Below are 27,889 nucleotides of genomic sequence, written 5' to 3'. Positions count from 1 at the left end.
GCTTTTTGTCGAGTGATTGCCGCATGGACTCATTGTAATACTTGCATATTTCCGATGGAGTTTGTTCTCCCAGGCCTGAGACGAGCCGGTTTTGGCAGTAGCGTTGAAGGATGGTTCGCGGCGTTGTCGAAGCAGAGACGACATCGCGCGGGCAAGACTGCCTCACGAAGATAGCCACTCGAGCTGAATTACATGTGGGGCTGCCGAGTCGTAATTCAAATTTGCCCTAGAAGACAAGATCGAACGCTTCAGTCCCCGATGACAAGCCCAAGGAGAGCGGTTACGTCCAAGGGATCGTGAAATTGAGTATATTTCCAATCTCACCCGACTCAGACCGGAGCAAATCCTTTGATCGAGGTTATCATCAGCCGCGCTAAGGAAAATTGAATATTTACTTACGTTCTTCGTCAAGTAATGTCTCTTCCTGCCAGCTTGTCTCGACCCAATCGACTGTGACAATCCGTGGAAGGGCGCTCTTACTAAAAATATCTATCAGTATCCACCACCGGATAATAGCAGACAAATAAACTTACTCTTTAATTTCCTGTCTTATCTGCTTGAGCCTGCTCCTGTCATCACCAACAATGACATGTGTCAGAGGAATATCTTGTAGGTCATCGGTAATCTTGCCATCGCCAAATCTAATGTAATTAGATGCCAACTGAAGCTTTCGATCAGATGCAAGCGAAAGCTCTTTTTCTTGTGAATAGCTATGATCTGTCTGGGAGAGACCGGACTTGTCCAAATAGATGACTAGATCGGTAAACATCCAGCCACGGCTTTCGCGAAGTTCAGTGCTCTGTTGTCGTAGTTGCTCTTTTAGTTTGGATACATCCGAAGGCGAGGGTGATATTGCGGGCATTTTTCCAAATATCTGCTGTCATTAATAATGTTACTCAGCTTCAGAGACAGGTAATTAGTACTTCTCTTAGTTCCTCGACAGACACATCGCGAGCATAGCTATCGCCGTATTCATCGACATTTGACGCCGCATGTTCTTGAAAAGCTTCTGTCGCAGAGAAAATGTGGCTGATATTGTAAGCTAGAGATATTTCCCAGTTGAATAGAATAGGCCGTACCTTGGTTCAACTGGTAGCACAAATCTCGGCCTTTCTCCGTCCGCTTGGTTTTGCTTGATACAATCGAAAATCCATGAAGGGCGGATAATATCTTGATCTCCAGCTTTCTGAAGGGAAGCCACTTTTACAGTTCCTGAACAATAATTAGCAAAGAGAAGATATGCTCAAAATATTGTCCGTCGCTTACTTCTTTCCGCAATACAAATTGTATCTTTGAAGGCGGTATGTGTTTGGAAAATCTGCCCACCATTGGTTTTTACAAGCTGCTCCAGCTCAGCTTTGCTCTTCTTCTCCGGTTTTGCCGCGTCCGTGATAATGACTTGTACCCGTGGTCAGAAGAGTTTTGGCCATGTATCCAAGCAAATTTACTCACAAAATTTCAGACCTTCAAATAATCGGGTCTCTGGCCCGGCATAGGGAGTTGTGAATATCTGGTCGCCTCCAGCTACTCTCAACTCCTTCTTTCTTGTGGTTCTCGCTCTCTTTCGGCCATCGTCGACCGTGAACTCCTTTTCTTTTTGCTCCTTCTCAACGTTGGCTTTGAGATCAAGGAAACCTTGAATTGACAATGCAGTTGTCCAGTCTCGGTCTGTTCGCAGCTTCTTGAATCTTGGAAATCGAAGCGTCAATCCCATGCGAAAAGAATCCGTTGGTGTTACAGATGCTGCCTTTACTGACACCACTACCGAGTCATCCGGCCGAATCCAGACGTCAGGGCGTTCATGCTGGAGGTGTCCGCCGGCAAGTTCAATGAATTCAGTAGGCGGGCGTTTAGAATCCCAGTCTTTCCACTTCCCATCCGTATGGTGTCTAACATTGGCGTAGTCCATTGCAGTGAAGCCACCGCCTACTTTGAAGAAGGAATAACATTTCATTGGGTTAGCTCCCTTGTCAATTTGTCGTTGATCAACTTTCAGACCGCAAAGAAAGCTGGACAACCTGCCGCCCCTTTTCCCCGAACCATAGTAACCGCCAATAACGATACAATCTAATGATTCGCCGAACTCTGTCATATATTCTGGTTTGACCTTCAGCCAGTCGTCATTCCGTTCATTTAGCCGGTACATTGAACGCGGATTCTTCAAAATCAGTCCTTCTGAGGCTTCAGCAACGACCTTGCGCAGCAATGGCTCAATCTCGGCGAAATCATGAGCTTCAGTAAATTCAAGGATTTCTAGTCGCCTCGGTACAGAATGAACACTGGCTTCCAACGCTCTTCGTCGATCTCGCAGAGTGTAGCTTGTAATTGGTTCCCCATTCAGGTATAGGCAATCGAATACCCGGAAGAGGGGTCGCTGTCCAGTAGAAAACGGGTTCCGCTGTTCAGATATGGCAGCAGTTTTCAGCGTGCCAAAAGGTACCATTGCATCTTGTTCAGGATCCCAGGTAATCATTTCCCCGTCAAGAATAATATTATGAACCGCAGGGTTGAATGCATCCTTTATGTGCCTGGTTAAGGCGCCATTTTCATCCTGAAAGCCGTTGCCGTATAGATAGGTATAATCTTTGGCTTTGCGGGACCAAAATCCAAAGCGCTTGCCACCCAGGATGCTGCTGTCTTCCATCATATGCAACTGCATCCGCTCGCCATCCATCTTTTCTTCAACCCAAAATGTGTCGTCTTCTTCAGCGGGCCGCATCTTCTCCACCATCCGCTCGAAAGAATGCATCTGAAATTGAGCTAACTGTGGCTGGAAACACTGCATCAAGGTGATGCCAGTATCGTCGCTTTCGAGTCGTACAGACGGATCATAAAGCTCCCAGCACACGCGGCGGAGACTGGAGGAAACGTTAAATAGCGCCTCAGCGTCTGGATGCCAAACATCAAAGAAGGTCTTTTCCGTAGCCCCGACTTTCATTTGCCGAAGAATTATTCGGATGAGCCACAGCAGCTCTTCGGGATTCATTTGCTCGTAAAAGGTCTCAAAGATTGGGAGCTGATGCTCCTCCCGTTGTGCTGCAGCGAGCTTATCCAGCATTTCGTTGACCTCTCCAACAGTCAGTTCTCCTACACTGGTTCGCATGGGCCGCTTGGAGATTATTTCAAAGCATCTGCCTGCAAAATCACCGGCCATTCGGCTTGCGGTGCTCTGGCTAGGAAGTTTCCAGTTAAGAAGGTTAAATCCATCTTCAGAATTCTTGTCAATCTTCATCGTTTTTACAAGTAACTTGCCAATCGCTTTCTCCTTGAGACCATACATGGGGCGATCTCTGTCCTTTTCCGGAACAATCAGTCGAAACGCAGGATATATATCATTGCCAACTTCTTTTCGCCAACGTGAGATGAACCTCTCAATTATGTTGCGGCGGATCTCATGAGGGGATCGGTTGGCTGATCCATGAGGGCCTTGTTTCCTTCTGGCCATGATCGGACCAGTAGGTTTCTTTTTATTGTCATTGAGAGGATTGAACAAGGTCAGGAAGAGGTCATGAAACGGTAATGTGTTTGAATGATTGTGAGGCCTATGCGGATATTTTTCGTCCAACTCTTCCTCTGTAGGAGGCAAAGGCCAATACTGTCGATGCTCACTATCAACGCCATCATTGCCCTGGCTCCCATCCATGATCTTCAATGTCCGCAACAAGACCGACAGCAGATTATTGTTGATTTTAAGACATTATCAAACTACGAAAATGCGTTTGAAGCATGCTCTGACGTAGCAGAAGAGCCCTCTCGTCCCCGCGTTAACTACCTTAGTCAAGGCAGATACGAGAACACGAAAGCGACACGACGATCACGTGACCGTGACATTTTGATGATCAGAGTGGGTCAGCAGATTATACGGGACAAGAGATATCGATGATTCGTCAGTTGAAGAAAGAATGGAGTCAGAGTGTCAGAAATCGTTTTAGTCAGGGTCAGTGGGCTTCAGGCGGTCAGTTTCAGGCATCCAGTCTCTTGATTTCGTAAGACTGACCGGGTTTCCCGGCGGCGGAACGCGGAAATTCACATCATATTTGCTGGCGGATGGGTTGTGGCTGCATGCAGAAGGTCTCCTGTCATTGTTTTGGAAAGCACTTTTACTCCACGTCGCCGTCCACCTCGTGCATACGACCAGGAGTACGATAATCGTGAGGATAATCGTAATTGAGGCCATGCTTCTCTGCCAAACGTGACCCAAAAAAATCTAAGGAGCATGTTTGAACACAGTAACGAATCCAGTTACTCTTTGACAAGAGGATACCAGGCTGTCATCCCAGCTTGACCAATCTCTTGATTGAAAAACAGCCTTAGGATGGGACGCAATTTTCGATCTATTTCCACAGCATCACGCCAAGAGACCATCTTCGACCTGGCTCCATCGTCCATCAACCAGCTGGAAGCATTACAGGGTGCTTCTCGGGCATTCGCCAAGCCTGCCCTGAAGCCAAAGCCACCACAACGAACATTGACAGGGGACAACGGAGCGCTTGCTGCTGCTGCCAAAGCGAATCTCGACTACAAGTCAACTCCAGCCGTTGCTGCTGATTCCGCAAATAACACCTCCAGCGTGAGTCGAGAAAACAATAACAATGACAGAGCTTCTTTATCGGCAGCGCAAACATCAGCGGAACGAGACAGATTGCGGCTAGTCAGAACCCAAAACAGTTCGCATTCATCACGTGGGTCGGCAGGCGATGCCGGAGATCGTTCAAGCGCAATATCAAACAGGGCGGCGACGCTCGCGTCCAGCAGAGCAACTCCTCGATCAATTGAGGCCCATAACCGCAACAATCCTACGAGATTGTCGCGCAACCTTGGGACTCCCAGCTTCGTCTCCTCAGAATTCGATGATTCATCAGAAAATGGGTCATTTTCTGCCTCGAACATGTCCCGCCCATCACCCGATTTGCGAGGGCATATAGCTCATTCAACGGCAAATTCTCAGCATGGAACTGACGTCACATCGATCGCAACGACCAGCTCTTTGATCAGTCAATTCGAACAAAATCATGCTGGAAATGTTACATCTCGAACTCGCCCTGCCGTGGTCGCTACATCTGCCGCAACTGACATCCAGTCCCCACGACCCCTTCGTGTATCGGGCGGGAATGCACACCCGGCTGCGACATTAGAGGCTGCGCGTAAATTTCAAATCAGCCCCTCTTCAAGGAGCGCAGCATCGTCCTCCTCAGCTTCGATTTCTTCAAAACGAGCTGAGAATGTCCCAAAGCAACCCAACGTTGCAGCTGCTAGATCTCAGGTCACCCTCGCTGCAAGCCGAGGCGCCGCTGCTGCGGCTCGTCGTACTTCTATTGACATTGGTTCTCACCATGCGGCAATTCCACCTACCAAGGAACCTCCAAAGCCACCGCTGCGACCCAAGCCTACGATCCGTGATATCCCTCAACGTGCGCACGACCACCCCGAAGCTGAGAAAACGCCCTCGAGCCCGTCATCCTCCGAAGCATCCTTTACATCCGCTGTAGAATATAGAACAACAAAGCCGGCACCCACCGTTCCGCCTCCAAGAAGAAGTAGACAGCCTGCACGAGACGATGAGCTTGCGTCGACCTCTCAAAGTCCAATCAGACATACCCCGTCTCCAACCCTCGGGTCAGCTGGACTGCCCGAAGAATCCCTTCGAAAGGCTATTGCCCAACGATACCGTCCCAGTTCAGGGCAGCACCCAGCGCCGCCACTCCTTCGTTCTTCATCTGCGCTTGATGACCAGTCATCGTCGTCAGAGCATGGCGAGAAACGGCCGAACTCCGTCCTACGCCATGCCAGTCCCCTCATGTCAAACGACTCGCTGGCAAATGCCATTGTTGCCTCCTCTCTCGCAGCAAGTCGAGCTCCTTCGCCGCCCAAAGCAACGCCATCCCCCATCAATGTTCCGAGCCGCCATTCCAAGACGCACCTGCCATTCCACCGCCATCACCGTTCTTCCGAGTCGCACCGGCCCACCCCCAGCCCGCCCAAGGGCATGAGAACAACGATGCGCGCACCTCCCAAGGAAGACTCTGAAGAAGACGCGAAAGTCCGTAGGAGACACATTCTACACAAACACCCAAATAAGCATCACGAAGGCGACCGAAAACGCTGGAGAGATCAGATCACTGAGCGCGAGCGCAAACGCTACGAGGGACTATTTGCCTCGAACAGAGGAATACATGTCTTTTTAACCCAAGCCGAGCAGCGTGGTTTTCACAGAAGCAAGCGGTTTCAGGTTCCGTGGGAACCGGAAAGAGAGTTTGTTTCCAACATTGTCGTTAAAGATATCTGGCACCGCAGTCGGCTGCCAGATCAAATATTAGAAGAGATTTGGGATTTGGTCGACCGAAGAATGACTGGAAAATTAACCAGAGATGAATTCATCGTCGGAACGTGGCTTATCGACCAAAGCCTCAAGGGTAGAAAAGTCCCCGCAAAGGTTTCTGAAAGCGTATGGGCAAGCATACGGGGACTGGCAGGGGTCAAGGTCCCCAAAAATAAGTGATAAACCGTGTTGATTATTTTTCTTGAATTTTTCTATTTGCTGGAGTTTAATACCTAGGTACTTATAGAATCCCCCTCGGTGTAAACGGCGTTCTAAAAATTTATCTTTTTTTCAACCCCCAGATGTCCCCCTTTTTTTTTTTGCTCCTGTCTATTTAATCACATGTAAATGCTAATGCAGCGGATATCCTAATGGCGAGATCTCCTTTTTTTTGTCCCCTTACCAATCAAAGAAACAACTCAGAGTAGAATCAATCAAGAAATCTGCAACGCAGCACTGCGCTCAAACGCACACAATGAATGAAATGATCCTGCAAACTCCATGTCATACCTATAGGTCGTCAGCTCAATCTGCGGGTATCCCCTGAGACTTATTTGAATAGCTCCAAAAGATCTTACCAATAATTCACCGCGCAGCACAAGCCCTCGTCCGAGCAGCTCTGCGAGACCTTGTGATACCTTTTTTCGCCAAGATAATGTCAATTTCTGCTTTGTTCGCCCCCTAGGGTTTGATGTTATGGAGGGGGTGGGAAGAAGGTGGACGGGGTTGAGGGGATGGAGGGAGACATTTCAACACTCTCACCCACTCGAGGAGAGAAGACGAGACATGGTTCACTTACCACATGGCAGGCAAATAAAGCATATCCCCCGCGTTCAACGTAACTCTAAGCGGCCTACTGAGCTTCGAAAACGCCGTCGTCGAACGTTCCGGCACGTCCGGATCCCACGTCGGGAACGGAACCGTATTACTCTCTTCGTCCAGTTTAATTTCCAGTTTCCCCGACTCTGGATTCTGCGCGTACGTTGCTCCTGGAAGCTCCTTTTCTCGGACGCAGGGCATTTCAATAGGCGGCATGAGCACAAAGTGCTTTTGGCCAATGACTTGGCAGTATATGTTTTCAAAGTTATCTTTGTGTAGTGCCGTCACGCTGCGCGAGTTGCCGAGCCAGAAGTTGATCGCCTCGGGGTCTTTCTCCAGTGCGATGCGCACCCAGGGAATGTCTTGCACGTCGGATGCAAGAGGAGTGTATTCCCCGCGTAGATTATCGTTTTCTGTTTGAGATATAGTGTTTAGTAAGAATTGGGCTGCTCTCTACTCGCGGGTTTGATGATTCATTTCCGACCATTAGCACGTGAAGATGGCTGCTATTTGGCAGTTTGTCCGAATTTTAGGACATATTTCGATCTCATCGTTGGTGCAATGCATATGACCCAGAGTATTATTTTTGCCGTGGAGGAGAATGAAAAGTTAAGGGGAGAACTTACGCGTCTGCGCATATTTAATTTCTCCATCCCGCTGTTCTAGCTCTTGCTTGCTGATATATTCTAGCACGTCCTCGAATGCTTCTTGGACTTCGAGCGGCTTTACGAAGAGGGTGTCTTCTCTGTCACCGCTTGTGATTTGGACCGGTGAATCTGCATTTCTGCCCATGATGAACAGGGAGATGAATCAGTATCAATCGCTTCTTCCAGTGTCTCTAATACATGGCCGGAAACTATGCCGGAAAAAACAAAGAAAGAAAAGAAAGAAAGAAAGAAAGAAAGAAAGAAAGAAAGAAAGAAAGAAAGAAAGAAAGAAAGAAAAAAAGATAGCAGCATGCAATACGGAGATTGATCCAGATTTTAAAAATCCTTGACGGTTGATTGATACAGAACTATTCCCATTGCAAATCAAAGCAAGAAAAAAATCAAGAATATCAAATAAAGATATACAGACACAACTATCATAACCAGCGCAAGTTGACAACATCATATGATACCTGGATAGGTACAGTAACATGATGCAAGATACTTACCCAAGAGGCGTTATGGCAACATTGACCATTTGCCCGCGCATAATTTCTCGCAGATAGGCAGCGTTCCATTTCCGCGTTGCGGTCCAGCGGGATGTAGCACCGCGCACAACGAAAGGTCGGTTTAGCGCTACATAGTGCATGAATTCGAGTGGTGAAGGTTCATTGTGCAGCTCATCAATGGTAGATGCGTTGAGTTCGTGATAGTTTTCTATTAATTCTGCAAGGGCGTCTGAGAGGGCTGGAGCCGTGGAATCCGATTCCATACTGATAGAGCTATATTTGCAGATGACGACAAATAATCATGATATTTCCAAGGTTTGTTAAGGTGGAAGGAAGGTAAATATTGTAATATTTTGCTCGGAGCCTCGGAACGAAACTGCGGGTTTGGCGGTGGGACTACAATACTGGTGCCGAGCTGTCAACATCCACTGCCATTAATGCTATTATGCTATAGCTAAGAGACTGAAGAAATATGAAATATATACATGTTGGCATGAAGTCGAATTAGGCACTGAATGTTAATGAAGCATCGGATATGTCGAAGTGTGCATGTCATGACCTCACGTGACTTTGGTTTTGATGCATCTTGTAATTGAGACATTCAGGTATTACAGCAAAACCGCATGGTAATAAAAAGTGTTATATAGCGATGGAATGAAATATTTTGTTTAATTGAAGATTTTTCACTACTGGAATTGAATTTTGCATGTAATATTTGTTAGGATTTGCTGCTCCACGAGCAAGATGTCATACAACTGAAGGTATGTATCACACATAGAATGCAGAAAAGACCACAATGAAGTCACCTCATAAATGAATTGAAACCCATATATAAGTTACACCTTGCATAATTAGAAGTTCGTCACATTTGACATGATGGATGCAACAAGTACTGCAGCCAGTGAGGATGCGGTTACACTGCAGCATCGTGCATATTGATCATCAGGCTTCACCTGGATTAAAAAGCAGGCTTCGAGAGGCTCAAACAAATACCTACTCGAATCCGGCACAAGCTATACTGTCATGGTATGTAGAGCGCACCAAATTATAATGCTTATTGTAAGGCAAAACCCTAGGCGACATGAAATGAAATAGACTGTGTACGGAGTAATAGAGGATTGATAACGTTATCTTAGTGCCATTTTCGGAGGAACCAGGTTTCTCTCTCATACACCGTATAGACGCGCTGACTAACCCTTGACCATGCGGAACTCAAACGGGCGAGTCAACAACATCTATTGCGACGGGTGACCAAAACGGCCTTTCATACTCGGTGAAATAAATAAAGTTCTCTTCTATCTAGGATAATAAATTCAAGGTGTAATCTGTTCAAGAAACAATTCATATATTCAAGAAGTTCTGGGTCTCTAGAGTTTACCATAGATGACATTATAACTATCCGGAAATTCGTTTCCGGCGAGTGCATCATCATAGCCAATTTCCCATCACCGAGCTATCTCCCCTCCCCTTCGTACATAACTAGCCTTTTGCCTCACAGCGAACTGGTGATCGCTGAGCATTCTTCACCATGAATAACAACGTATCATAGCGCATTATCCCTATATATTACCTTCAGAAATTCTCCCGCTTTCCCGAGCCGCCTGACCTGCTGTATAAACATAGACACTACCCCGCGCTCTCATAATCCCCACTATGAGGCTTTGACCATCTGCCATTTCCCCCATAGTAATGTCCGGCTGGCTCAACGACTATACGTCCGCGCTCTCAGCGCGAGATGCGCGGGAAAAGAGCAACCTCGAGATCTTCAAAGCCTGTATATTTCCCCGTTTCCTTTCCAATTCCTGGCACCTAGCCGTCGCTCTATCTCTCTCCAAGCTACTTCCCCACAACTGTGCTAAACGTAAGACGCAAAGACATTCGACTGACTGGGAAGTGATACACAGACACAAAACTCGCAGACCGCGCATCAAGCGCCTCAGGTACAGGGTCGGGAACGACATCTAAAGCAGCGCCTGGTGGTGGCGGCGGCGGGGGTGGGGAGAACGATGTCCAACTCCGAGCGGATTTAATTATGGCGCAGCGGTCAAAAGTTTCGATACAGGCACTAGCCACAAAACGGCTTAAAGAGCTAGAAAAGCTGCAGAAAACAGCCCAGGAAAGTCGCGCCTTAGTAATGGACCTGCGTGCAGAAAAGTCCCTGTTAGAGCGGCGTCTAAAGGACCGAGACGAGGAGTTAAGAGGGAAAGGAAGATTATTAGATGTATGTTTCCGCTCGGTTTTTCCCATGTCACTGCTTGATAGGTGCCAGCTTGGCATATTTGTTCGGAGCAAGAAAATGAGCTCGAGGGCTTGAGATTATTGGCACGCCTTCAAGTATGGATAGGTAAGAGAGAGTGGCCAGGCTGACCTTGTTGATGCAGGATGTCCAAGACGAAATGATTTCGCTGAATCTACAACTCAATATGGCAGAGGAGAGGAGTGCGAAGCTTGAAAAAGAAAACAAAGAATTAGTTGATCGGTGGATGGCACGGATGGAAAAGGAAGCGCAGGCAATGAACGATGCATCCCGATTCTCATGACACTCTGGTGGTTGTACTATTTGCACAGACTCAGCTATACTGCATTTTCCGGCGTCGGTAGATTGGGGGTGAATCTAAAACTCTGATATTTGCATTTCTCATTCTCTCTTATGTTCGAGGCTGTCCTTTTTTTTTAATATTTACATCTATGATGCGTATGCTTGATGTGTGATGCATGATGCGTCTTTCGCGTAGATGCGTAATGCTATGCCTGACGCTATGCAGGGAGAAGGAAAAGAAAAGAAAAGAAAATGCTTCCAACGCTTTGAAAAACCTTTGAAAGTTACCGCATTCTTTCTGCAAAGGCTCTTAGCTTAGAGCTGTCTTTTCGCGCAACAAAGTATGTGCCGCCAACGTCTGTCCAGCTCACACTGTCAGACCAATAATGCTTCATTTCAACTTCCAGTAAATTTACGGGCGAGTTGAAGTTTCTGCTGGTAATTTTGTGGCCCTGAGGAACAAAAGATTTCAGAGAAACAATCTGACAGCCTTCCCGAAGATCCAAGAAGAGATTCATCAGCTCATTATTCAACTGAGGGGTAAAGGCCTGATTGTTGACCAGAACCACATCCGCTCGTTGTAGGACCTTGCCGATTTTTTCATTCTTTAGAAAGTCGCCACGCTCAATATGAGTTGATCCAACAGCGAGACCCCAAAGACGTGCTCGTGCTTTGAACTCTTTATCTTGCAGCTCTGCAAGGTCGCAAGGTCCTTCCATCATCTCGCACCCCCAGCTTTCGCAACCGATTTCAAGCGCTGCTTGCAAAACCACATTCCCAACTCCGGAGCCAAGATCGACGAAAACGTGCTCCGATTTGAGTTTTGTATCCTTGAAGATCTGAGAGATAAATCTCGGCAAAAGCTCTCCATACACGTTGTCCGTTCCATTCTCATAATGTCGCAAGGAGCCAACTCTCGGGGAGACAGTGCGTGCGTAGATCTGGTTCAAGACCCGCTCTACCAGAGGAAGCGCGAGGCTATGACGTGATTCGAGTATCTTCACCACTGTGCCATCCTCTCGCAGCCTCTTGATCTGCTTATTGTAGTCTTCTAACGCCTCTCTGAATTCTTCCTCGGACTGGCGAGATATGGCACGCTTGAAGCGACGCTGGAAACCTTTCTCTTCGTCAAGAAAGGCATCTTGTAACGATTCGGGTACATAATGTTTCGCGACAAGGTCCACCACTTGTGTGATTTCGTCCAAGGCCTTGAACTCGTCGGACTCTTTCGGGACTACCAGTTCATACCTGAGGAAAGTTAGCAGGGCGAGAATTCGACAACGGATTAAACAGGGTCCTACCGCTCTGGCTTTGAACGACTCGGATATTGCAAGAATATCGCTGTCGATCTTGTCGAGTCTCTAAAAGCCTTGACAAATTTACTCGACTTATTCAATGACGCAATATCCGATGCATGGATGAAGGGGAAGCTGGCATCTTCTTTGTCGGCGAAAGCACGCTTGTCAGGAAGGTGCCGCTTGAGATCGGGTTCACCGCTTGCACTTGTTCGAATCCGCTTGCGAGAATTTATGAGGGAGTCATCGCTGTCACTGTCTTCGCTGCTTGAACTCAACCGCTGTGGCGTGGCCGGTGTCCGTCTGCGTGAACTATTCCTCGATCTTGATGATCTTGAATCAGGACTCAGACTCCCCTGCTGTCTAACAGCCAAAGTTCGTGCAGGGGAAGCCCCGTTTTGTTGGCCGAGCTTCGATGCATTGAGGCTTTTCTTGTGCGTGAGTGGTCGCCGTGCGTCCTTTCCGCCGATGACTTGCGCCGACGGGGTTCGGACGACTTCTCTTCGAATTTGAGCACCTTGGGGCTTGATGGCAGAACTGCCCTTCTTCTGTAAGTGATCGAAGAAGCCCATGGGTTCGGTCACTGCCTGTAGAAATTCAGAGAGAAGAGTGTTCTGGTTTCCATGCCTATGGGATGGTGGGCATGGGTGTGGCGGATTGGCGGCAAACTTAATCATAAGAACAGGGTCCGGGGGCTACCGAGGTACAAGTGCTGTCTACTCCGTAGGCGGCAGGCACACCCCTCGCACCCTAGGCCCAGGCTTTTTTGCCGTCGGACTCCGCCACGCCGATCGCGTGCGTAACCAAGACCTGGAGAAACCTTAAAAAAAAAAGTAGCATGCGCTGTACGTTTCAGGGAATGACAATACAGTACACCGCGATATTATTGTAGCGATCAAAGTTTGCTCTGTGATGATTGACCTCATTTCAGATTATGCATAGCACAAAAAAGGCTGTACTAAAAAAAATTCTTTTAAATATCCAACTTCGAATCAATACACTATAGCATATGGCCCAAGCATAATTTATCAGGTTCGCAGCGAGAAGAGAAGGAACAAGTCTATCTACAACGCAAATAATGCCTCAAAATATACCTTAGTAGATTGGTTACGCCATAAAATGCCCTAGCTATGCTTTTTTTGGTTCACTTTCTCTTCTTGGAGAGTCTCTTTTGTGCCCGCAGATCCTTCTTCATTCGAGCGTCGACAATCTTGTACTTGCCCTTGACACCTCTTGGGCGACCGGAAATACCCCGGTTAGTACCCTTGGCAACAACCAACTTGACGGGCTGCTTAGGCTTCTTCTTTGCGGCCTTGCTCATGAGCTTCGCGATGCTTTGGGCTTTGTCCTTCTCGGTCATGTCACCCTCATCAGCCAACAGAGCAGACTTCTTGCGTAGCTTCTCCAGTCGCTGCGCAGCCTTGAACTTCTTCCGGCTCTTTGCCTCTTGCACCTTCTTGATGGGTCGAGCATTGAGCGCTCTCATCTTCTCCTTCAGTGCCGCTGCGGCCTGAGCAGTAATGGGTCGATGCGGTTTGCTGTGTCTGTTTTCATCGTCGAGGAACCATTCGGGGAGGCCGTCGCGGTCCTGGAGAGCATATTTGTTGTAGGTCTCGTCCATTAAATCGTACTTGCTTTTCTCGCCGGATGCAAGTTGCTGGGCCAAGGTCATAGCTTCAGCAGTAATAATGTCGATATCTAGCAACACAGTCAACGTTCAACTCTGTCGAAAACTTGCTTTTGCGAGAACTTACCCATCCGACCATCTTTGGTTGGCTCGCCCTGCGCTTCCCATTCACTCTTGGCATCCTTGTTCTTGACCACTTCGAAACCACCTTCGTCCGACTCATCGTCTTCAGCGCCCTCGAGCTCGGCAGGCTTGCCATTGTTCCTATTTGACGCAGCGGATAATTGTAATTCCCCTTTGCTGGCAGCTTTCGAAGGTTTCTGAGCCTTGGTCTTTCGAGATGCCTCGAGCGCATCCAGCTCATCTTCCATATCTTCATCCAATTCTTCATCTTCGCCTTCTTCCTGGCCATCTTGAAGCCCATCAATATCCTTGAAAACATCTTGATCAAAGAACATCGTCGCGCGTTTCGTAAGCCCCTTACCAGAAGTGCCATTCATATCATCGAGGGAGGTGACAAGAGACTTTTTAGAAGGCTGCCCATCGTCCTCATCGGAGGATGAGCTGTCATCGCTATCCTCCTCCTGCCCCTCAACTTCATCTGAGCTGCTACCCTCTTTATCGGAAAAGCCGTCCCAATCCCCATCCTCATGCTCTTTTCGAGCTTTCTTAGCCCGGTATTTCGCATCAAGTTCTGACTTCCGCTCCTGATACTGTTCGTACATGGCGTCGAGAGTGCCCTCGAGCTGGTCGCCATCCTCGTCACTGCTCGCGTCGGAATCATTTTCGGATTCTTCTTGATCCTGTGGCGCATTGACCACGTAGTTCATCTTTCCCTTCGCAATCTTGTCCACTGCACCAGCCCGATCTACAGCCTTAAGCCCGAACATGTCTTCCTCACCGTAGGGACCGGCCTGTTCGAGACCAATATCCATGGGAGTTGTCATGTGCAACTGCATTCGAACAATGTCCTTTTGCTTTCGCTCATTTTCCCGTCTTCTCTCTTTCTTTTTCCGTGAGCTCTCCTGGTCCCGCATTCTCTGCAAGTCCTCCTGAATCTGCAACTCCTCATCCATTGGAGCCACCTCCGCTACTTCTTCTCCCTCCTTTTCTTGAGCAGCCTTTTTCTTCGATGAAAACCCGAACTTTTCTCTGATCTTCAAACGCCACTTCAAAAGGTCACGAAATTCTTTTCGACCGAGCACTTTGAGATCCGCACAGCAATCACGGATTTCCTGCGTAGTTTCTGGCATCTTTTCGAGCGCTGCAAGCGCAACGTCGCCATTAGCTGGCTGCACGAAGCTCAAACAGTTCAGAGAGCCTAGCATTGCAATGGGGTCCGTGGTCTGAATAAATTCGCTGGCCGGTGCTTCATGGTACTGTGTCCAATCGCCTTCCTCATAACCCTCTCGCTTGCGCTTCTTTTTCTCCGGATTGAAGACTTTGGCTTCGTTGTTCGGCGTCGGGTCAGCAAGCTCCGCGAAAACGTTCCGGGGATCAAGGAATCGTGGGTCAATGCGCTTTGGTGCCTTGAAACCTCTACAGACGACGAAAATTTCGGCCGAGACGTTTCTCGATGATGGTGGCTTCGTTGCTTCTACCTTTTCGAATAGCTGATTGAAAACCCACAATAGAGCATTGTAGTCCTTAGATCGGAAAACTTTGGTAACGAAGACTCCACCCTGAACCAAAAATTCTGTCGCCAATTTCATCGATTGCAACACCAGCTCTGCCTGTGTGAAAGCATCCTGCACCCAAGCTGTACCGACATTTGGCGCTCCATCGTGAAGGACGACATCCGCCTTCCAAGTTTTCAAATGTTGCCTAATCGTGGCTCTACATTTCTCCGTCGTAATATCACTTTGGAAGGTAATCGTTCGGGGAATAGGCTTGATAGGAGCAAGGTCGACACCGACAATCAGGCTCCCGGGGGGCATAGTCTCCGCGGCGACTTGACACCATGACTAGATCGAGGTCAGCTGCTGACGGTTTGAAGAACGTTCTAGCACCGGTGACTTACCCCTGGCGCAGCGCAAAGATCAAGAAGAACTTTGCTCTTTTCCAGGAAATGATATTTCTTGTTGAGTTGAATGAGCTTAAAGGCAGCACGGGCTCTATAGCCCTTTTCCTTTGCCAATTTGTACCATTTGTCAAGACGACCTTTACCGTGCTGTTGAGGTCGTCAGTAAACCATCTTCCAATTCTGAATAATAAACTCAAACAAGAGACCAACCTTCTTTTGGATCGCCATCTTGCACGGCTTCGGCAAAGTCTTCGTGGGCGGCTCTGCCGGTATAGAAAAGACACGCTCTTCAGATAATTTGAAGGCGGATGCTTCTCTTTTTGTCGATGTCAAAAAATCGGACTTAGCGCGCGCCAAGATTTCCCGCCGGGGTCCTTTAGCGAGACGGAATTTAGTTTCGTCTCGCTTGTCTCCACTTAAGCCTCGGTCCAGATTCCCTCCCCTTTAATTGAACAGGCAGCGGGATAAGGTCACTGCTACCGTTATCAGCCTATGACGAAGCGAAGTGTCAGGAGCAGTGCAACCACATTCATGACCACAACTTACTGTAAAATCAATAGCGTCGGGCTCATTTGAAGCCTTTTTATCTTTCCTCAGATCGGACTTCATGAGCTGTTGAATGAACAGAAAATAGTTCGTTCGCGCGCCCATATCCTCTCTCTGTTATCCTATGGGACCCCGCAAACGATCTAAGCCGAACCCTAAGGGCGAAGCCATTCAAAATAAGGGACAGAACAATCCCGATGAATCCACCCATGTCCACCATCTATCCGAGTCTCAAAAAGGATCTATAGACGGACAGGAGCAAAACAAAGATCAAAAGATCACATCCTCAACCTCAAACTCTAAGACGGGAGGGACGTCACATGCTGTGAGACCATCAACGCGCTTCCCAACGTTTCTTTTCTAACGCACAGCAGCTCCGAGAGCCCAAGACCTGGTATGGCTCCAGCTGGCCGAGGTCGTCGAAGGCGACTCCTGTAACAGAAGTCGCTCGCGAAAGCATATCCGCTGCCAGTAATGCCATTTCAACTTCAGTATCCTCAGCCAAAACTATACGAAAGCAGAAGCAAGACAAAGCTAGGTCTCCTTCACTGTCCTTATCTCAGGGCGGTGCCAGCTCGAGATCGCTTCCTTGTGCTACTACCACGACTAAATTAAATGTTACATCAAATCCGGTAGAGCACGTATCGAACAGTACTAGCGAATTACCGGTCAAGAGCACATCCAGCTTAGGTGCTATAGATGCTGGAGATACAGCTAGTCAATCAACCCAGCAAATCCAAGATCAGAATGCCGACAAAACTTCAAAGCAAATACTTCAAAAGGAAGATGAGGTTGACAACCCTGGTGCCCTCAAAATTGAGCCACAACCGAAAGACTCGCAGGAAAACCAAAGTAACACATGGCGCAGTTGGCTGTTCAAATTCAGCAATAATGACAAGGCCAATGCAGAAGAGCAATTTTCAAACAACAGCACCATTGCGAAAGCTGCAGACCAAGCAAAAACAGATGAGCCTGAGACAGTACGCTCAGAGGGTCTGACTGACACATCCATTACTAGAACGGAGGATAATAGTAAAAATAATCCCGAAACAAATTCCAAAGATACTCATTCAACTAGAACAACGGAGCCCCCCACCATATCTCGGTCATGGCTTGGATTTTTCACAGCAAATCCACAGCCAGGCGGTGAATCAAGGACGAACGATGCTGAGAACGAGGCTTCTCCACAGGTCGAGGCGCCCTCGAAAGACCTAAATGACAAGCCTACTGATTCAGAGTCAAAAAACGAAGCTTCTGTACCTCCTCCAGATTCATCACAACCAGAGGGTCAGAGTACGCCTGCACGGTCCTCCGGATGGGCTTTTTGGTCCAAGGGACGTGGCTCAAATGTGCCAGGCCAAACTTCGTCTGACGTTGGAGAACTTGCCGTTGCAGATAGCCCATCTCAATCTCAGCCAGAAAGAACATCCATTAGCCAGCCGAAGGAACAAATCCCTCCAGAACCTAAGAAACCCTCTAAGCGGGAGCGGCCAGAGTCTATGGAATTATCGGACGAGGGGGTATCTCGATCTTTCGTTGGGCCAAAGCCCGGTCCACCTGCCAAATCTTCGCCAGCGCAAAGCCCAGCACCGAAGCCAAAACAGGTGGATGTCACAGCTGCAAAGGAAGTGCGCCAAACTGTACCCAATCTATTATTGCCGGACATCAAAAACACCTACCAGCCAGCACAGAACCTATCTATGTTTCAACACTTAAGTCGCTTATTACTTCCGGGACATGACTCGGGGCCGAGGCACTTGAGCATTGCGCGAGACCCGCCAAGGATTAAAAGAGCCCTCGCAATAGGTGTCCATGGTTATTTTCCCGCTCCGCTTATACGAACTGTTCTCGGTCAGCCCACAGGGACTTCCATTCGCTTTGCCAATGGAGCTGCAGCTGCCATTGAGAAATGGGTCAATGATCGAGGATACTCTTGTGAGATTGAGAAAATTGCTCTCGAGGGAGAAGGGAAAATTGCCGATCGTGTTGACACCCTGTGGAAGCTAATGTTGAATTGGCTCGACCACATACGCCAGGCAGATTTTATCCTCGTTGCATGCCATTCACAAGGTGTGCCAGTTGCATTGATGCTGGTAGCTAAGCTCATTGCAATGGGATGCGTCACATCTGCTCGGATAGGGGTCTGCGCAATGGCTGGTGTAAACCTGGGCCCTTTCCAGGACTATAAATCGCGTTTTCTCAGTGGCTCAGCTGGAGAATTGTTCGACTTTGCGAATCCCAACAGTGCCGTTTCAAAAAGGTATGAGGAGGCATTGGGCTTGGCTTTGAAACATGGCGTGAGGATTGTGTATATTGGCAGTATAGACGATCAACTTGTTTCTCTTGAGGTGAGTGGCTTCTGTTACTGTGGATATGAAGCGAAAGTGCTAACTACTGTTTTAGTCTTCCACATTTTCAAACATTAGTCACCCGTACATTTATAGAGCTGTCTTTGTTGATGGGAGAATTCATGCCCCAGATTTGTATGTATCAGCGATCTTCTACATAGTTCTCTTCTTACTTTGCTGTAGTATCACGCATTTAGTCGGCTTCACCCTAAAGATGCGGAACCTTGGCATCTCAGACCACGGACTCATTCGAGAGCTGAGCTCTCCGCTTGCCGGCAGTCTCTATTCAGGAGAAGGGCACTCTCGTGTTTACGATGATCAGGCGGTTTATAAGTAAGAAAAGCTTCGCCTTTTTCTACAAATACATGCTAATCTACTTCCTTAGCCTTGCTGTGGAGCATGCTCTAGAAACCACATCGATCGGAGATGTACCACTTTCGATACAAAGATACGAGGCACCCACGAGTGCCAATCCTTATTATTTACCGTGGGCATTGAGAGGCTTACTCGAAGAAGATGTAGTAAGACAACAATTGCGTAGCGAGACAGCACAATTGCTTCAACAGTACGAGTCCTGGAAGCCTTCGAGCAAAGTTCTCAAAGATGTGAAATTTCGATTAGAGGCAGTAAGATCGAAATTATAGTCTTGCTTGTGGGTCTTTTTCTGTTCTGGCGTTTCTGGTGGACATTTAAGGAATTCAGCATGGGCGCGCTTCGACGGTCTTGCATAGGTTTACGGTCACACAGGAGATAGTTGTGCTGATACATTTTTTACAATACAACAGTAGGAGATATAATATAAGAATACCAAATAGAATCTCTTTTCCTTTTGATCTAATCTCACAATACCTATTCCCTTGAATGAGATGTTACAAGACACAAGGGATCTCTGTCCAACGATTAGCCGAGGTGAGCTAAGGCTTTAGAAGACCCGTTCCCTGACGACATGGGGAGCCTTGCGTTGGAAGGGTCAATGCAGTGGCGGTTCGCTTGTCGGCGGCCTCAAGGCGCTGGTACTGCGCCCGACTAGCAACCTCAAGACCCAAGCAATCCTATCACAACTCGACGCGACAACCTGTTGATCTTCCTTACATAACCACATTATTGTGATCATTTTAGGTCACCTTTTGAGGTGCGATACTCGCCGTCATAAGAACTTTGGCGCAATAATGAAATAGAAGCTAACGTCGCCGATAGCTTTGTCTGATCCGAAAGCTACATCCCAGAGGTCTCAACAATGGCGTCCCGTAGGAAGGTTTTATTGAAGGTAGACCTCAAATGTCGCCTTCCAAAACGAAAGAAAAACCTATTCTAATCTGCATTCTGGTTTCCTAGGTCATCATCTTGGGCGACAGCGGTGTTGGAAAGACGAGTTTGATGAATCAATATGTCCGTTACCCATGAAAGCAAGGATCGCAATTGAACATTCCGATTCAACAGTGTTGGGCTTCGATCATGTCAAGTGGCTAAACTTATGTTCAGGTCAACAAAAAATTCAGCGCAAGCTACAAGGCTACAATTGGAGCGGACTTCCTCACCAAGGAAGTTCTTGTGGATGATCGACTCGTTACGATGCAGGAAAGTTTCAAACGGGCAACAAAAGAAAGCTACATACTGACAATAAATCAGCTTTGGGATACTGCCGGCCAGGAGCGATTCCAGTCACTTGGCGTAGCATTCTACCGAGGCGCAGACTGCTGCGTGCTTGTTTACGACGTTAATAATTCAAAGAGCTTTGATGCGCTGGATAGCTGGAGGGACGAATTTCTTATTCAAGCCAGCCCGCGGGATCCAGAAAGCTTCCCTTTTGTAAGGATTCCGCTGTAGACTTGTCAGGAAGACTCTGTGCTGATATTAAGCAGGTCGTGCTTGGAAATAAGATCGACGTGGAGGAAAACAAACGGATGGTATGCTGGACACGCCAGCTTTCCACAGCAATGCTAATTCTGGGTGAATAGATCTCTTCGAAGCGTGCCATGACCTTCTGTCAATCTAAGGGCGGCATTCCCTATTTTGAGACGAGTGCAAAGGAGGCAGTCAATGTAGAGCAGGCCTTTGAAGGTGAGCATATTGCCCCTGATTTGTCGGCATCAGGTCCACACAGCCGTGGCTTAGCTGTCTATTTTCATTGAGCTCGTGGCGGCTAATCTTTCGAACAGTTATTGCAAGACAGGCTCTAGCTCAAGAGGAGTCGGAAGAGTACAATGGCGACTACGGCGACCCGATACCCTTGGACAACTTCAACGAACCGGGCGGCTGTGCCTGTTAACGAAGATACCACTATAATTGTATTAACACCTTCTTTCCTTCTGGCTCGATTCAGAGATGTCGAGTCAAGACTGGGCGAATAGATCTGTTCAAATCAAGCCAGAAACGTCGTTGCCTGTTCCACACTGTTCATTGCACATGCCTGTAATCGTTACACATCATTGTCTGTCTACTATCGTTTGCTCTTTCAGCGCCGCAGAATTGCAGAATTACTAATTGAGGAGAATATAAGCTATCGAATATGGCCAATGTTGTACATATAACACACGCTTTGACATAGATTACGATCAGCTTACGTGCCCTCGTAAACATCTTTTAATGTGTTGACTCATTTGTTTATTATTACTGTTGGAATCTCAGACGTCTTATCTTGCGCGGGTGTCAGATATGGTAATCTGTACGTGTCAGCGCCCTTGGTGGGGAGGGACTTTGATAGTCAGGCAGCAGGGTATCCGGACACTCGTATCGCGAATATTTCTTAATCTGGTAAGTACAAGCACATCATCGGGCTTGAAATGATCTACAGGCGTCATATTGGTCACTGGCCTGCCTATCTCTCGTATCAATTAATGATTGTTCTGTCACCTTGCTGCCGCCGGCATTGGTCGTGATGTCTTGTCCAGGTTCTACCATTATTTCTTTCCTATCGTCTATGTTGTCTCCTTCATCTCTTGAGACGAATTTGAGAGCTCGTTATAGCTAAGCATTTGTTTTCTTAATTGTCGCGTGCTTTTCTACTTCTCCCTTACCTCGGCAGTATGTCCGCCTCACCATCCAAAGGCGGCGAAGGCACCAGTACTTCACCACCGCTGGTAGGGGCAACCAGCTCGACAGTTGGCCCTGAAACTCCACTCCTTGCCAACTACACGGAATCAATGTCGAGGAGAGAGAATTCTTTCAAGAGCATCGCTCGTTGGAGCGTTGGAATTATTCTTCTACTTGTTACTGTGTTTCTCTGGACAACCTCCAACTTCCTTGCTAGCGTAAGTATCTTATTGTAACCCCCACCTCTGGGATGACTTCTAATCAACTGTTTGCCAGACGATCTTCGCAGACAACACATATTCGAAACCTTACCTGGTAACATATTTCAACACAGCTCTGTTTTCTCTTGCGCTCGTTCCAAGCGCAATCCGACACCTCCTGAAGACCCGCAGGTCGGGCATTCCCATTGATTTATCGAGCATTTGGAGGAGGCGATCAAGCGGCTATGTTCCAGTCCACTCCTCTGGGCGTGGCTCTGTAGCAAAACCCGATAACGTTGAATCTAGACGGTCTGTAGATTGTCAAGTTGGAGACTCCGAGTCGATCGCCGCTTCAAGGATAAGCCAAGATGATGTACCGCTCACCTTCAAAGAGACTGCGAAGCTCAGTCTCGAATTCTGCATAATCTGGTTCGTAGCAAACTATTTTACCTCGGCCTGCTTAGAATACACCAGTGTGGCAAGCTCCACGATTCTGTTGTCAACGAGCAGTATCTGGACGTTGTTCTTTGGCTCTGTCCTTCGGGTTGAACATTTTACCTTGAAGAAGTTCATTGGAGTCTTGGCATCCATGGCTGGAGTCATTCTAGTCTCATCTGTTGATCTCTCTGGGGAGACTGATGAGAATAGAGGTTCCTTCCCTCATAAATCAAAAGGTCAAATAGCTCTCGGCGACACTTTAGCTTTCCTCAGCGCTGTCATGTATGGCCTTTATACCGTCCTTTTAAAGAAGCGCATCGGCAATGAAAGCAGGGTTCAAATGCCGCTATTCTTTGGGCTCGTGGGGCTGTTCAACTTGCTGCTCCTGTGGCCGGGCTTTATCATTCTTCATTTTACTGGAGTGGAGAGTTTCCAACTGCCTCCCACTGCTCGAATTTTCTCCATTGTGTTTGTAAGTTTGTCTTGATGTCACGATTGAGTGGTGTGCAGTGACCCTGGAAGCTAATCTGTCTGATAGTTCAACGGATTAACTTCTGTGTTATCTGACTTTACTTGGGCCTATGCGATGCTCTTGACTTCTCCCCTTATCGTTACTGTGGGCCTCAGTCTTACTATTCCGCTTTCCATCGTGGGCCAGGTCATCCTCAATGATCAAAGATCGGGCCCAATGTATTGGCTCGGTGCCTGCGTCGTCTTCCTATCGTTCGCTTTCATCAACCATGAGGAAAAGGAAGATGTGCCCGCATCTCGTGCCGCAGACAGAGACGTCGATGAAGAACTGGCCAGGACGATAGAGTAGAGTTGTTTCCACCACTATTTTTTCGCGCTTAAGCAGGCCGGTCCTGCTGTAATGATATGATGCCATGGATGACAAGGGTTGAAGCAATTATGGTAGAGGGGTTTTCTGGAATGGCGTTATGATTTTTATATGTACTAGAGACCATTTTATATGCGATATCACGCTTTATGGTTTTTCATACACAATGCGTTCTTAGCAGATCATAGGATGATACGAACCAAGTCTAAGCTTTTTGTTCATATCTTTTGGATATTATACGAATTTACGAAACATGTCTACTGCTCTCTTTTAATGTGTCTTCATCTATGCTACAGCATCAGATTGTTCTGTCTTTTCTGCTGCATTGCTCGGTACAGGCGGCGATTGCGATTTGTTTTGCATCGATTTTGGTGACTTTGGAGACTCCGCCTGGGTTTGTCCCTGAGTTTGGTTTTCCCTCGATTTCGGAGCTTGAGTCTGACTCTCCTTGCTCTTTTCGCCATCACCGTTCTTGTCCTTATCATTCCACTCATCCAACATCCTTTCCACTTGCGGCCCCCACACATCTTCTCCTTTGGCCAAATCATCATACTCCAAGACATTTTGCCCCACTGTAAATCCACCTTGTCGACTACGAATTAGTTCGCTCATGATCGCAAGAGAACCTACCGCTTCTCCCAAATCGTGGCACAATGAGCGGACATAAAACCCCGATGTTACTGTCATTCGAAGCTTAACTGCCGGAGGTCTGGTGGCTGTTTGAGGGGGTGCGGTTTCCGCCTGTGCAGATGTCTCGCCGGTTTCGGATGCAGTTGGGAGAGCACCGGACATGGTACCTCCTTCAGCACTTGCTTTTTGTCGCTTTAGAAGAGGCTCGGGGTTGGCTGTCGTGGCATCAGCGTCAGATTCGGCCTGAGCCTCAGGACTGCGTTTGCGCTTTGATCCAGCGTCGTCAGATGCTGCTGCTGGAGCTGATGGTTCTGGCAAAGATTGGTCTGAATTAGGCACAGCGGCTGGCTCAACCGGTGCAACCTCACTCAAGTGGAGGACCTGCTCCGCTGCGTCTTTTGACTCCTTCTCTGCTTGCTCTGTCGGCCATTGATACTGGTGCGTGCCAGGCTCGTACCACTCCACAATCTCCAGCTCCGGAACCGAAACAGGTCTTTTTTCAATTTCTCTTGGGAGCGGTTTGCCTTCGCGCGCGTACTCGTATAATCTCTTTCCATCAATATGTAGTGCAGAGAAGATTGGCGGCCGCTGCATTATATTTCCTCGGAACTGCTTCAACGCTTCTTCGACCTTCTCCCGCGTAACGTGTTCAAAGGGCGCTTGTCTGAGGACTTTGCCCAACCGATCATATGTATCTGTCGCAACACCGAATAACACGACTGTCTCGTACACTTTTGTGCATTCGAGGAATTTCTGAAGTTCCTTTGTGCCTTTGCCCACTCCCGTAATAAGCACTCCTGTAGCCATTGGATCAAGTGTGCCTCCGTGACCCATTTTGACATTCAAGTGCTTCGCCTTGCCCCGCTTTCTTCGCCCTTGCCGCGCATATTCGGATTCGAGACGCTTTCGTTCAGCGGAGAGCCAGGGCGCAAATAATTTGGAAGGGTTGAAATGTGTTTGCAAGTCGCGGAGAACTTGCGCTGAGCTAATAGATGGGGGTTTATTGATGGCTATTTAACAAGACGTCAGTATTACCGGCGCGGGGGAGACAAACTTCCAAAGGGAAACACACCGAAGACGCCTTCGACGATCTTGCTGTCGGTCATGATGGCTTTCTGGAAACGTCCAGCAGCTTTGAACATTGGCTGCGAGCGAAGTGGAAGAATAGCAGGACTAGAGCGCAAGAGCGCTGAAGAAGAGTCCTCCTTGTCTTTTCCTCGATACCTTGAGGATTGATGACGACGGGAATATCTTCCAGACCCTTTCGAGGACTAGCAAAAGCTGACGCAACAATAATGCTCTAACTTCGTTTCAATATTTTGGACCCTATTTCTTCGCCCATGGAATTATTCGTTCGCCGTAGCGTGTGCGGATCATCCCACCAAATTCGCTACGGCAAGCAAATGGTGTTGCGATGCAATCAGCAGTCGGACATTAATTAATCCGAAGTAATCCATGATTTAACCTCTTGCGGCCAGTAAATCCGAATAATCCCACGACGCATTGAACCTCCCAGCTCCCGTCCGTTGACACGTTCAACTGGGGAAGAGAGCGCGAGATATCTCTGTTGATGTGTGGAATGTCGACGCTCTTTCAGCTCATGAGCTGATATATCCAATTGCCGCTAATGAAGCATCTGCGTATTTCACCTTTCCTTATGATGACGAGATATCTTTGTCCTTTATGATGCGATTCCTCGAGGAGAACGTCCTGAAACCGGTTGACCCCACCATCGGAGACAGTGATGACTGGCCGACATTCGAGCTTGTCGACGTATTTGTCTATCAAGCAGACGACCCTCAGACTCCAACAAGCCTGTTGGTGGCCGATAGCGACAGCCCGGTCGTTGTCGAAGGCCGCCTCGAGAGCGTTGATAGAGGCCTAGCTAGGCATCTTAGTAGGTACTCCCGCGGACCCAGGCCATTCATTTTCGAATACTTATAACTTGGCCCTCCAGTTCAGAAGCGCTCTCTGCCAAAGGATATAAAAATTGTCAACGTGAAGAAGTTCGCGTATGGCCAATATGAAAATGGGCAATTGGCCCTTTGGGCCGCCGGCAGGACGGGCTGGTTTGAGATCCGTCCTTCAGAAGATTATGCGCCGGTCTTTGATGAGATGACGGAGGCCGTGCGTGTTCTGTATTACCTGGAAGATGAATACAGGCATTTGACAAAGAAGAGAGCTCGGAGGAAAATGAAAGGTGCCTTGAGCATTGGATTGCAAAAGGTATGACTGGCCTGTTGTCCTTGTTCCTGTTCTCTGTCAACTGACACATTCAGTACGCTGTTGCACACGACCTCGAGGATGCTAGTGAAGATGATGTTGCGGAAATATTTTATAAACATCACAATTTCTTGTTCGCGACTATGCTCAAGAAGTCCGAGAAGCCTCCTCCCTGGGCAAGGTCGCCGATAATGAAGCATTTGAAGAAGGAATTTCCTGTAGGTGGCCTGCATCATATTTATAGGCTAGACAAAATTTATTAATCGAGCTTAGGAGGAGTATGCGCTGGCGCAGGAGAAGGTCAATCGAGCTGTTTCTGATTCGGACGATGAATCTGACGAGGATGAAGAGGAAGAGTCATCGCAGAGCGTCGAAGTGCCCCCGGAGCCCACTGCTAATGATGAAGAAGATGAACAAGTTCAGGTCATCATTGAAGCAATGCGTGGAGTTAAGGCCCAGAAAAAATTACTTTACAAACAAGTCACGCTAGACCTCCTAGCAAAGGCTTTGTGTGAGACCGAGGTTGAAAGTCTGGCAGAGGCTAACGAGTTAATATTCGCTCACCGAGACTCGCTCATTCGGGCTCTCAAAACAACACCTCCCGGTAATTGGTGGACACAAAGCCAAGTCTACAAGCGTCTCGTCACTACTCCAATTCAACCACTGCCTCTGCGTCGGTCAGCTTCAAACAAACGATCAGACCGTCGCACTTCAACCATGTCGGACTCAGAGCATCCCATCGTCATTGATAGCGACAGTGATGAACTTAACCTTACTCCAGCCGCTCAGACCTCCCGCAAGGGCCGCAAGGGCCGCAAAGGGAAGTCGGTCCTTCGACCTCGCAGCTCCAAATACGCCAACAAGGCCGCTGGACGACGGGGACGACTTCCACAGCCAAAGGAGGAGGAAGCTGACGAAGATGATATGGAAGTCGAGCCATTTATTTCTCCTAGCACTCGGATGACCCAGACGGAGGCTCAGGGACGCTCTGGCAAACAGCTACTCGATCAACTTTTCAGCGAGTCCGACGAGGACGAACCCGCTGACCCCGATGATGAGTCTCTCCCGGTCCAGTGGAAGAAGCCAGATGGGATCATCGAGCAAGCTTCTCTTAAACTAGTTGAAGAGCCGCTTCCTTCCACTGTTGCTCAGGGCCCCGGTGATACCTGGACCTGTACCTTTGACGGATGCTCGCACAAGGTCTACGGAGCGTCTACTCCAGGAGGCAAAGACAGGATCAAAATCCATTTTCGCAGTCATGCTGATGGTCCGGAGCAACTCATTGACTTAGTCTATCAAGAGCAGAGGCCGTACCTTCCTGTAAAGTAAGTTTCGCCTCCACCCAGTTTAAGAAAAAGGCTTCTTCGCTTTGACCGTAGGCCCTCCAGCTAACAGTTTGACCATTTAGTAATCTTATCAATCGCCTCCGCGCCATGGCCGAGGAGCAGGCTGCAGATGGCACTCAGCCGTCCGGAGAGGACGCCAAAGCCCCGCGCTTCCCCAAACCTATCAATCGAAAGTACTGAGTGCGTCACAAGTCACCTGGCTTGAAACATACCACCGTCTAGTACACTTTTCGATCATAGGTATCAGTAGATGCTTCAAATGTTTGGCCAATCTCGACCACCATTTAAGTGACTACTTTCAATAATTTTCTGCTCGCATTTCTTTGAAATTTACATCATCTGCAACTGCTTCTTATGATACCCATTCTAGGGATACTTAGGCGCTATCTGGCAGTTTGGCTTGTCATGCCTCTTATTATGCTTGCTGTTTACTTGATCTTATGGAGATAAACAGCTCTTTAAATGGCAGATATTCCCAATTGATTCGTTCAGATTTTTTGCATGAGTGA

At 48.0% G+C, this 27,889-nt stretch overlaps 11 protein-coding genes across 11 annotated transcripts; 6 read left to right on the top strand and 5 right to left on the bottom strand.

The window, feature by feature from the left end:
- Positions 1-5: 5 nt before the first annotated feature.
- Positions 6-3,643, bottom strand: L228DRAFT_254905 (DNA ligase 4; the record flags this gene model as incomplete). The annotated part of the gene is made up of 8 exons (XM_018333859.1): positions 6-346; positions 400-479; positions 534-874; positions 924-1,029; positions 1,080-1,212; positions 1,267-1,398; positions 1,453-3,573; positions 3,610-3,643. 8 exons carry the CDS (start codon positions 3,641-3,643, stop codon positions 330-332), a joined length of 2,964 nt encoding a protein of 987 aa, XP_018192147.1. The 3' UTR covers positions 6-329.
- A 672-nt stretch (positions 3,644-4,315) lies between these two features.
- On the top strand, positions 4,316-6,751 carry L228DRAFT_257999 (hypothetical protein; the record flags this gene model as incomplete). The annotated part of the gene is made up of 3 exons (XM_018334042.1): positions 4,316-4,570; positions 4,600-4,682; positions 4,732-6,751. 3 exons carry the CDS (start codon positions 4,316-4,318, stop codon positions 6,497-6,499), a joined length of 2,106 nt encoding a protein of 701 aa, XP_018192146.1. The 3' UTR covers positions 6,500-6,751.
- Positions 6,544-8,767, bottom strand: L228DRAFT_243071 (putative pla2g4b). The gene is made up of 5 exons (XM_018331592.1): positions 8,295-8,767; positions 7,765-7,922; positions 7,119-7,551; positions 6,898-6,957; positions 6,544-6,829 (listed from the first exon to the last, which is right to left on the bottom strand). Exons 1-5 carry the CDS (start codon positions 8,555-8,557, stop codon positions 6,754-6,756), a joined length of 990 nt encoding a protein of 329 aa, XP_018192145.1. The 5' UTR covers positions 8,558-8,767; the 3' UTR covers positions 6,544-6,753.
- A 1,049-nt stretch (positions 8,768-9,816) lies between these two features.
- On the top strand, positions 9,817-10,905 carry L228DRAFT_243069 (autophagy protein 16). The gene is made up of 3 exons (XM_018331591.1): positions 9,817-10,068; positions 10,199-10,515; positions 10,676-10,905. The coding sequence occupies exons 1-3, from the start codon at positions 9,984-9,986 to the stop codon at positions 10,832-10,834; spliced, it is 561 nt and encodes a 186-aa protein (XP_018192144.1). The 5' UTR covers positions 9,817-9,983; the 3' UTR covers positions 10,835-10,905.
- Positions 10,808-12,756, bottom strand: L228DRAFT_243068 (histone-lysine N-methyltransferase). Its single transcript, XM_018331590.1, has 2 exons — positions 12,135-12,756; positions 10,808-12,081 (listed from the first exon to the last, which is right to left on the bottom strand). The coding sequence occupies exons 1-2, from the start codon at positions 12,698-12,700 to the stop codon at positions 11,118-11,120; spliced, it is 1,530 nt and encodes a 509-aa protein (XP_018192143.1). The 5' UTR covers positions 12,701-12,756; the 3' UTR covers positions 10,808-11,117.
- Positions 12,757-13,001: 245 nt separating this feature from the next.
- Positions 13,002-16,077, bottom strand: L228DRAFT_243067 (hypothetical protein). The gene is made up of 4 exons (XM_018331589.1): positions 15,989-16,077; positions 15,776-15,925; positions 13,883-15,719; positions 13,002-13,826 (listed from the first exon to the last, which is right to left on the bottom strand). The coding sequence occupies exons 1-4, from the start codon at positions 16,004-16,006 to the stop codon at positions 13,273-13,275; spliced, it is 2,559 nt and encodes an 852-aa protein (XP_018192142.1). The 5' UTR covers positions 16,007-16,077; the 3' UTR covers positions 13,002-13,272.
- A 152-nt stretch (positions 16,078-16,229) lies between these two features.
- Positions 16,230-19,464, top strand: L228DRAFT_243066 (hypothetical protein). Its single transcript, XM_018331588.1, has 5 exons — positions 16,230-16,649; positions 16,699-18,672; positions 18,728-18,807; positions 18,856-19,005; positions 19,058-19,464. Exons 1-5 carry the CDS (start codon positions 16,449-16,451, stop codon positions 19,314-19,316), a joined length of 2,664 nt encoding a protein of 887 aa, XP_018192141.1. The 5' UTR covers positions 16,230-16,448; the 3' UTR covers positions 19,317-19,464.
- A 214-nt stretch (positions 19,465-19,678) lies between these two features.
- Positions 19,679-21,320, top strand: L228DRAFT_243065 (hypothetical protein). The gene is made up of 8 exons (XM_018331587.1): positions 19,679-19,804; positions 19,870-19,939; positions 20,008-20,061; positions 20,155-20,250; positions 20,302-20,481; positions 20,535-20,579; positions 20,631-20,733; positions 20,832-21,320. Exons 2-8 carry the CDS (start codon positions 19,910-19,912, stop codon positions 20,939-20,941), a joined length of 618 nt encoding a protein of 205 aa, XP_018192140.1. The 5' UTR covers positions 19,679-19,804; positions 19,870-19,909; the 3' UTR covers positions 20,942-21,320.
- A 495-nt stretch (positions 21,321-21,815) lies between these two features.
- Positions 21,816-23,163, top strand: L228DRAFT_206852 (hypothetical protein; the record flags this gene model as incomplete). Its single annotated transcript, XM_018329692.1, has 3 exons — positions 21,816-21,923; positions 21,982-22,815; positions 22,882-23,163. The coding sequence occupies 3 exons, from the start codon at positions 21,816-21,818 to the stop codon at positions 23,161-23,163; spliced, it is 1,224 nt and encodes a 407-aa protein (XP_018192139.1).
- Positions 23,164-23,357: 194 nt separating this feature from the next.
- On the bottom strand, positions 23,358-25,093 carry L228DRAFT_257992 (pseudouridine synthase). The gene is made up of 2 exons (XM_018334041.1): positions 24,884-25,093; positions 23,358-24,821 (listed from the first exon to the last, which is right to left on the bottom strand). Exons 1-2 carry the CDS (start codon positions 24,951-24,953, stop codon positions 23,467-23,469), a joined length of 1,425 nt encoding a protein of 474 aa, XP_018192138.1. The 5' UTR covers positions 24,954-25,093; the 3' UTR covers positions 23,358-23,466.
- A 262-nt stretch (positions 25,094-25,355) lies between these two features.
- On the top strand, positions 25,356-27,826 carry L228DRAFT_257991 (hypothetical protein). Its single transcript, XM_018334040.1, has 5 exons — positions 25,356-25,708; positions 25,769-26,037; positions 26,091-26,252; positions 26,308-27,359; positions 27,443-27,826. Exons 1-5 carry the CDS (start codon positions 25,495-25,497, stop codon positions 27,558-27,560), a joined length of 1,815 nt encoding a protein of 604 aa, XP_018192137.1. The 5' UTR covers positions 25,356-25,494; the 3' UTR covers positions 27,561-27,826.
- Positions 27,827-27,889: the final 63 nt, after the last annotated feature.

The sequence above is a fragment of the Xylona heveae genome (assembly GCF_001619985.1).
Source record: "Xylona heveae TC161 unplaced genomic scaffold L228scaffold_1, whole genome shotgun sequence".
Lineage (NCBI taxonomy): Eukaryota > Fungi > Ascomycota > Xylonomycetes > Xylonales > Xylonaceae > Xylona > Xylona heveae.
The sequence above is the reverse complement of the archived record's forward strand: the minus strand, read 5'-3'. Positions and strand labels throughout refer to the sequence as shown.

Excerpts from the sequence above, each read along its gene's own strand:
- L228DRAFT_257991 (XM_018334040.1), top strand. The coding sequence starts at position 25,495 with ATGATGCGATTCCTCGAGGAGAACGTCCTGAAACCGGTTGACCCCACC. Across the intron at positions 26,253-26,307 it reads ATTTGAAGAAGGAATTTCCT|GAGGAGTATGCGCTGGCGCA; the intron begins GTAGGTGGCCTG and ends AATCGAGCTTAG. Across the intron at positions 27,360-27,442 it reads AGGCCGTACCTTCCTGTAAA|TAATCTTATCAATCGCCTCC; the intron begins GTAAGTTTCGCC and ends TTGACCATTTAG.
- L228DRAFT_243065 (XM_018331587.1), top strand. The coding sequence starts at position 19,910 with ATGGCGTCCCGTAGGAAGGTTTTATTGAAG. Across the intron at positions 19,940-20,007 it reads GTAGGAAGGTTTTATTGAAG|GTCATCATCTTGGGCGACAG; the intron begins GTAGACCTCAAA and ends CTGGTTTCCTAG. Across the intron at positions 20,062-20,154 it reads CGAGTTTGATGAATCAATAT|GTCAACAAAAAATTCAGCGC; the intron begins GTCCGTTACCCA and ends ACTTATGTTCAG.
- L228DRAFT_243071 (XM_018331592.1), bottom strand. The coding sequence starts at position 8,557 with ATGGAATCGGATTCCACGGCTCCAGCCCTCTCAGACGCCCTTGCAGAA. Across the intron at positions 7,923-8,294 it reads GTTGCCATAACGCCTCTTGG|AAATGCAGATTCACCGGTCC; the intron begins GTAAGTATCTTG and ends CATCATGGGCAG. Across the intron at positions 6,830-6,897 it reads TGCTGCGCGGTGAATTATTG|GTATGACATGGAGTTTGCAG; the intron begins GTAAGATCTTTT and ends GACGACCTATAG.
- L228DRAFT_243067 (XM_018331589.1), bottom strand. Across the intron at positions 15,720-15,775 it reads ATCTTTGCGCTGCGCCAGGG|TCATGGTGTCAAGTCGCCGC; the intron begins GTAAGTCACCGG and ends ACCTCGATCTAG. Across the intron at positions 13,827-13,882 it reads AACCAAAGATGGTCGGATGG|ATATCGACATTATTACTGCT; the intron begins GTAAGTTCTCGC and ends CTGTGTTGCTAG.
- L228DRAFT_243068 (XM_018331590.1), bottom strand. The coding sequence starts at position 12,700 with ATGGGCTTCTTCGATCACTTACAGAAGAAGGGCAGTTCTGCCATCAAG. Across the intron at positions 12,082-12,134 it reads AGTCGTTCAAAGCCAGAGCG|GTATGAACTGGTAGTCCCGA; the intron begins GTAGGACCCTGT and ends AACTTTCCTCAG.
- L228DRAFT_257992 (XM_018334041.1), bottom strand. The coding sequence starts at position 24,953 with ATGTTCAAAGCTGCTGGACGTTTCCAGAAAGCCATCATGACCGACAGC. Across the intron at positions 24,822-24,883 it reads GATCGTCGAAGGCGTCTTCG|CCATCAATAAACCCCCATCT; the intron begins GTGTGTTTCCCT and ends CTTGTTAAATAG.
- L228DRAFT_243066 (XM_018331588.1), top strand. The coding sequence starts at position 16,449 with ATGGGACCCCGCAAACGATCTAAGCCGAACCCTAAGGGCGAAGCCATT. Across the intron at positions 18,673-18,727 it reads ATCAACTTGTTTCTCTTGAG|TCTTCCACATTTTCAAACAT; the intron begins GTGAGTGGCTTC and ends CTACTGTTTTAG. Across the intron at positions 19,006-19,057 it reads GATGATCAGGCGGTTTATAA|CCTTGCTGTGGAGCATGCTC; the intron begins GTAAGAAAAGCT and ends CTACTTCCTTAG.
- L228DRAFT_243069 (XM_018331591.1), top strand. The coding sequence starts at position 9,984 with ATGTCCGGCTGGCTCAACGACTATACGTCCGCGCTCTCAGCGCGAGAT. Across the intron at positions 10,069-10,198 it reads CCTCGAGATCTTCAAAGCCT|ACACAAAACTCGCAGACCGC; the intron begins GTATATTTCCCC and ends AGTGATACACAG. Across the intron at positions 10,516-10,675 it reads GGAAAGGAAGATTATTAGAT|GATGTCCAAGACGAAATGAT; the intron begins GTATGTTTCCGC and ends TTGTTGATGCAG.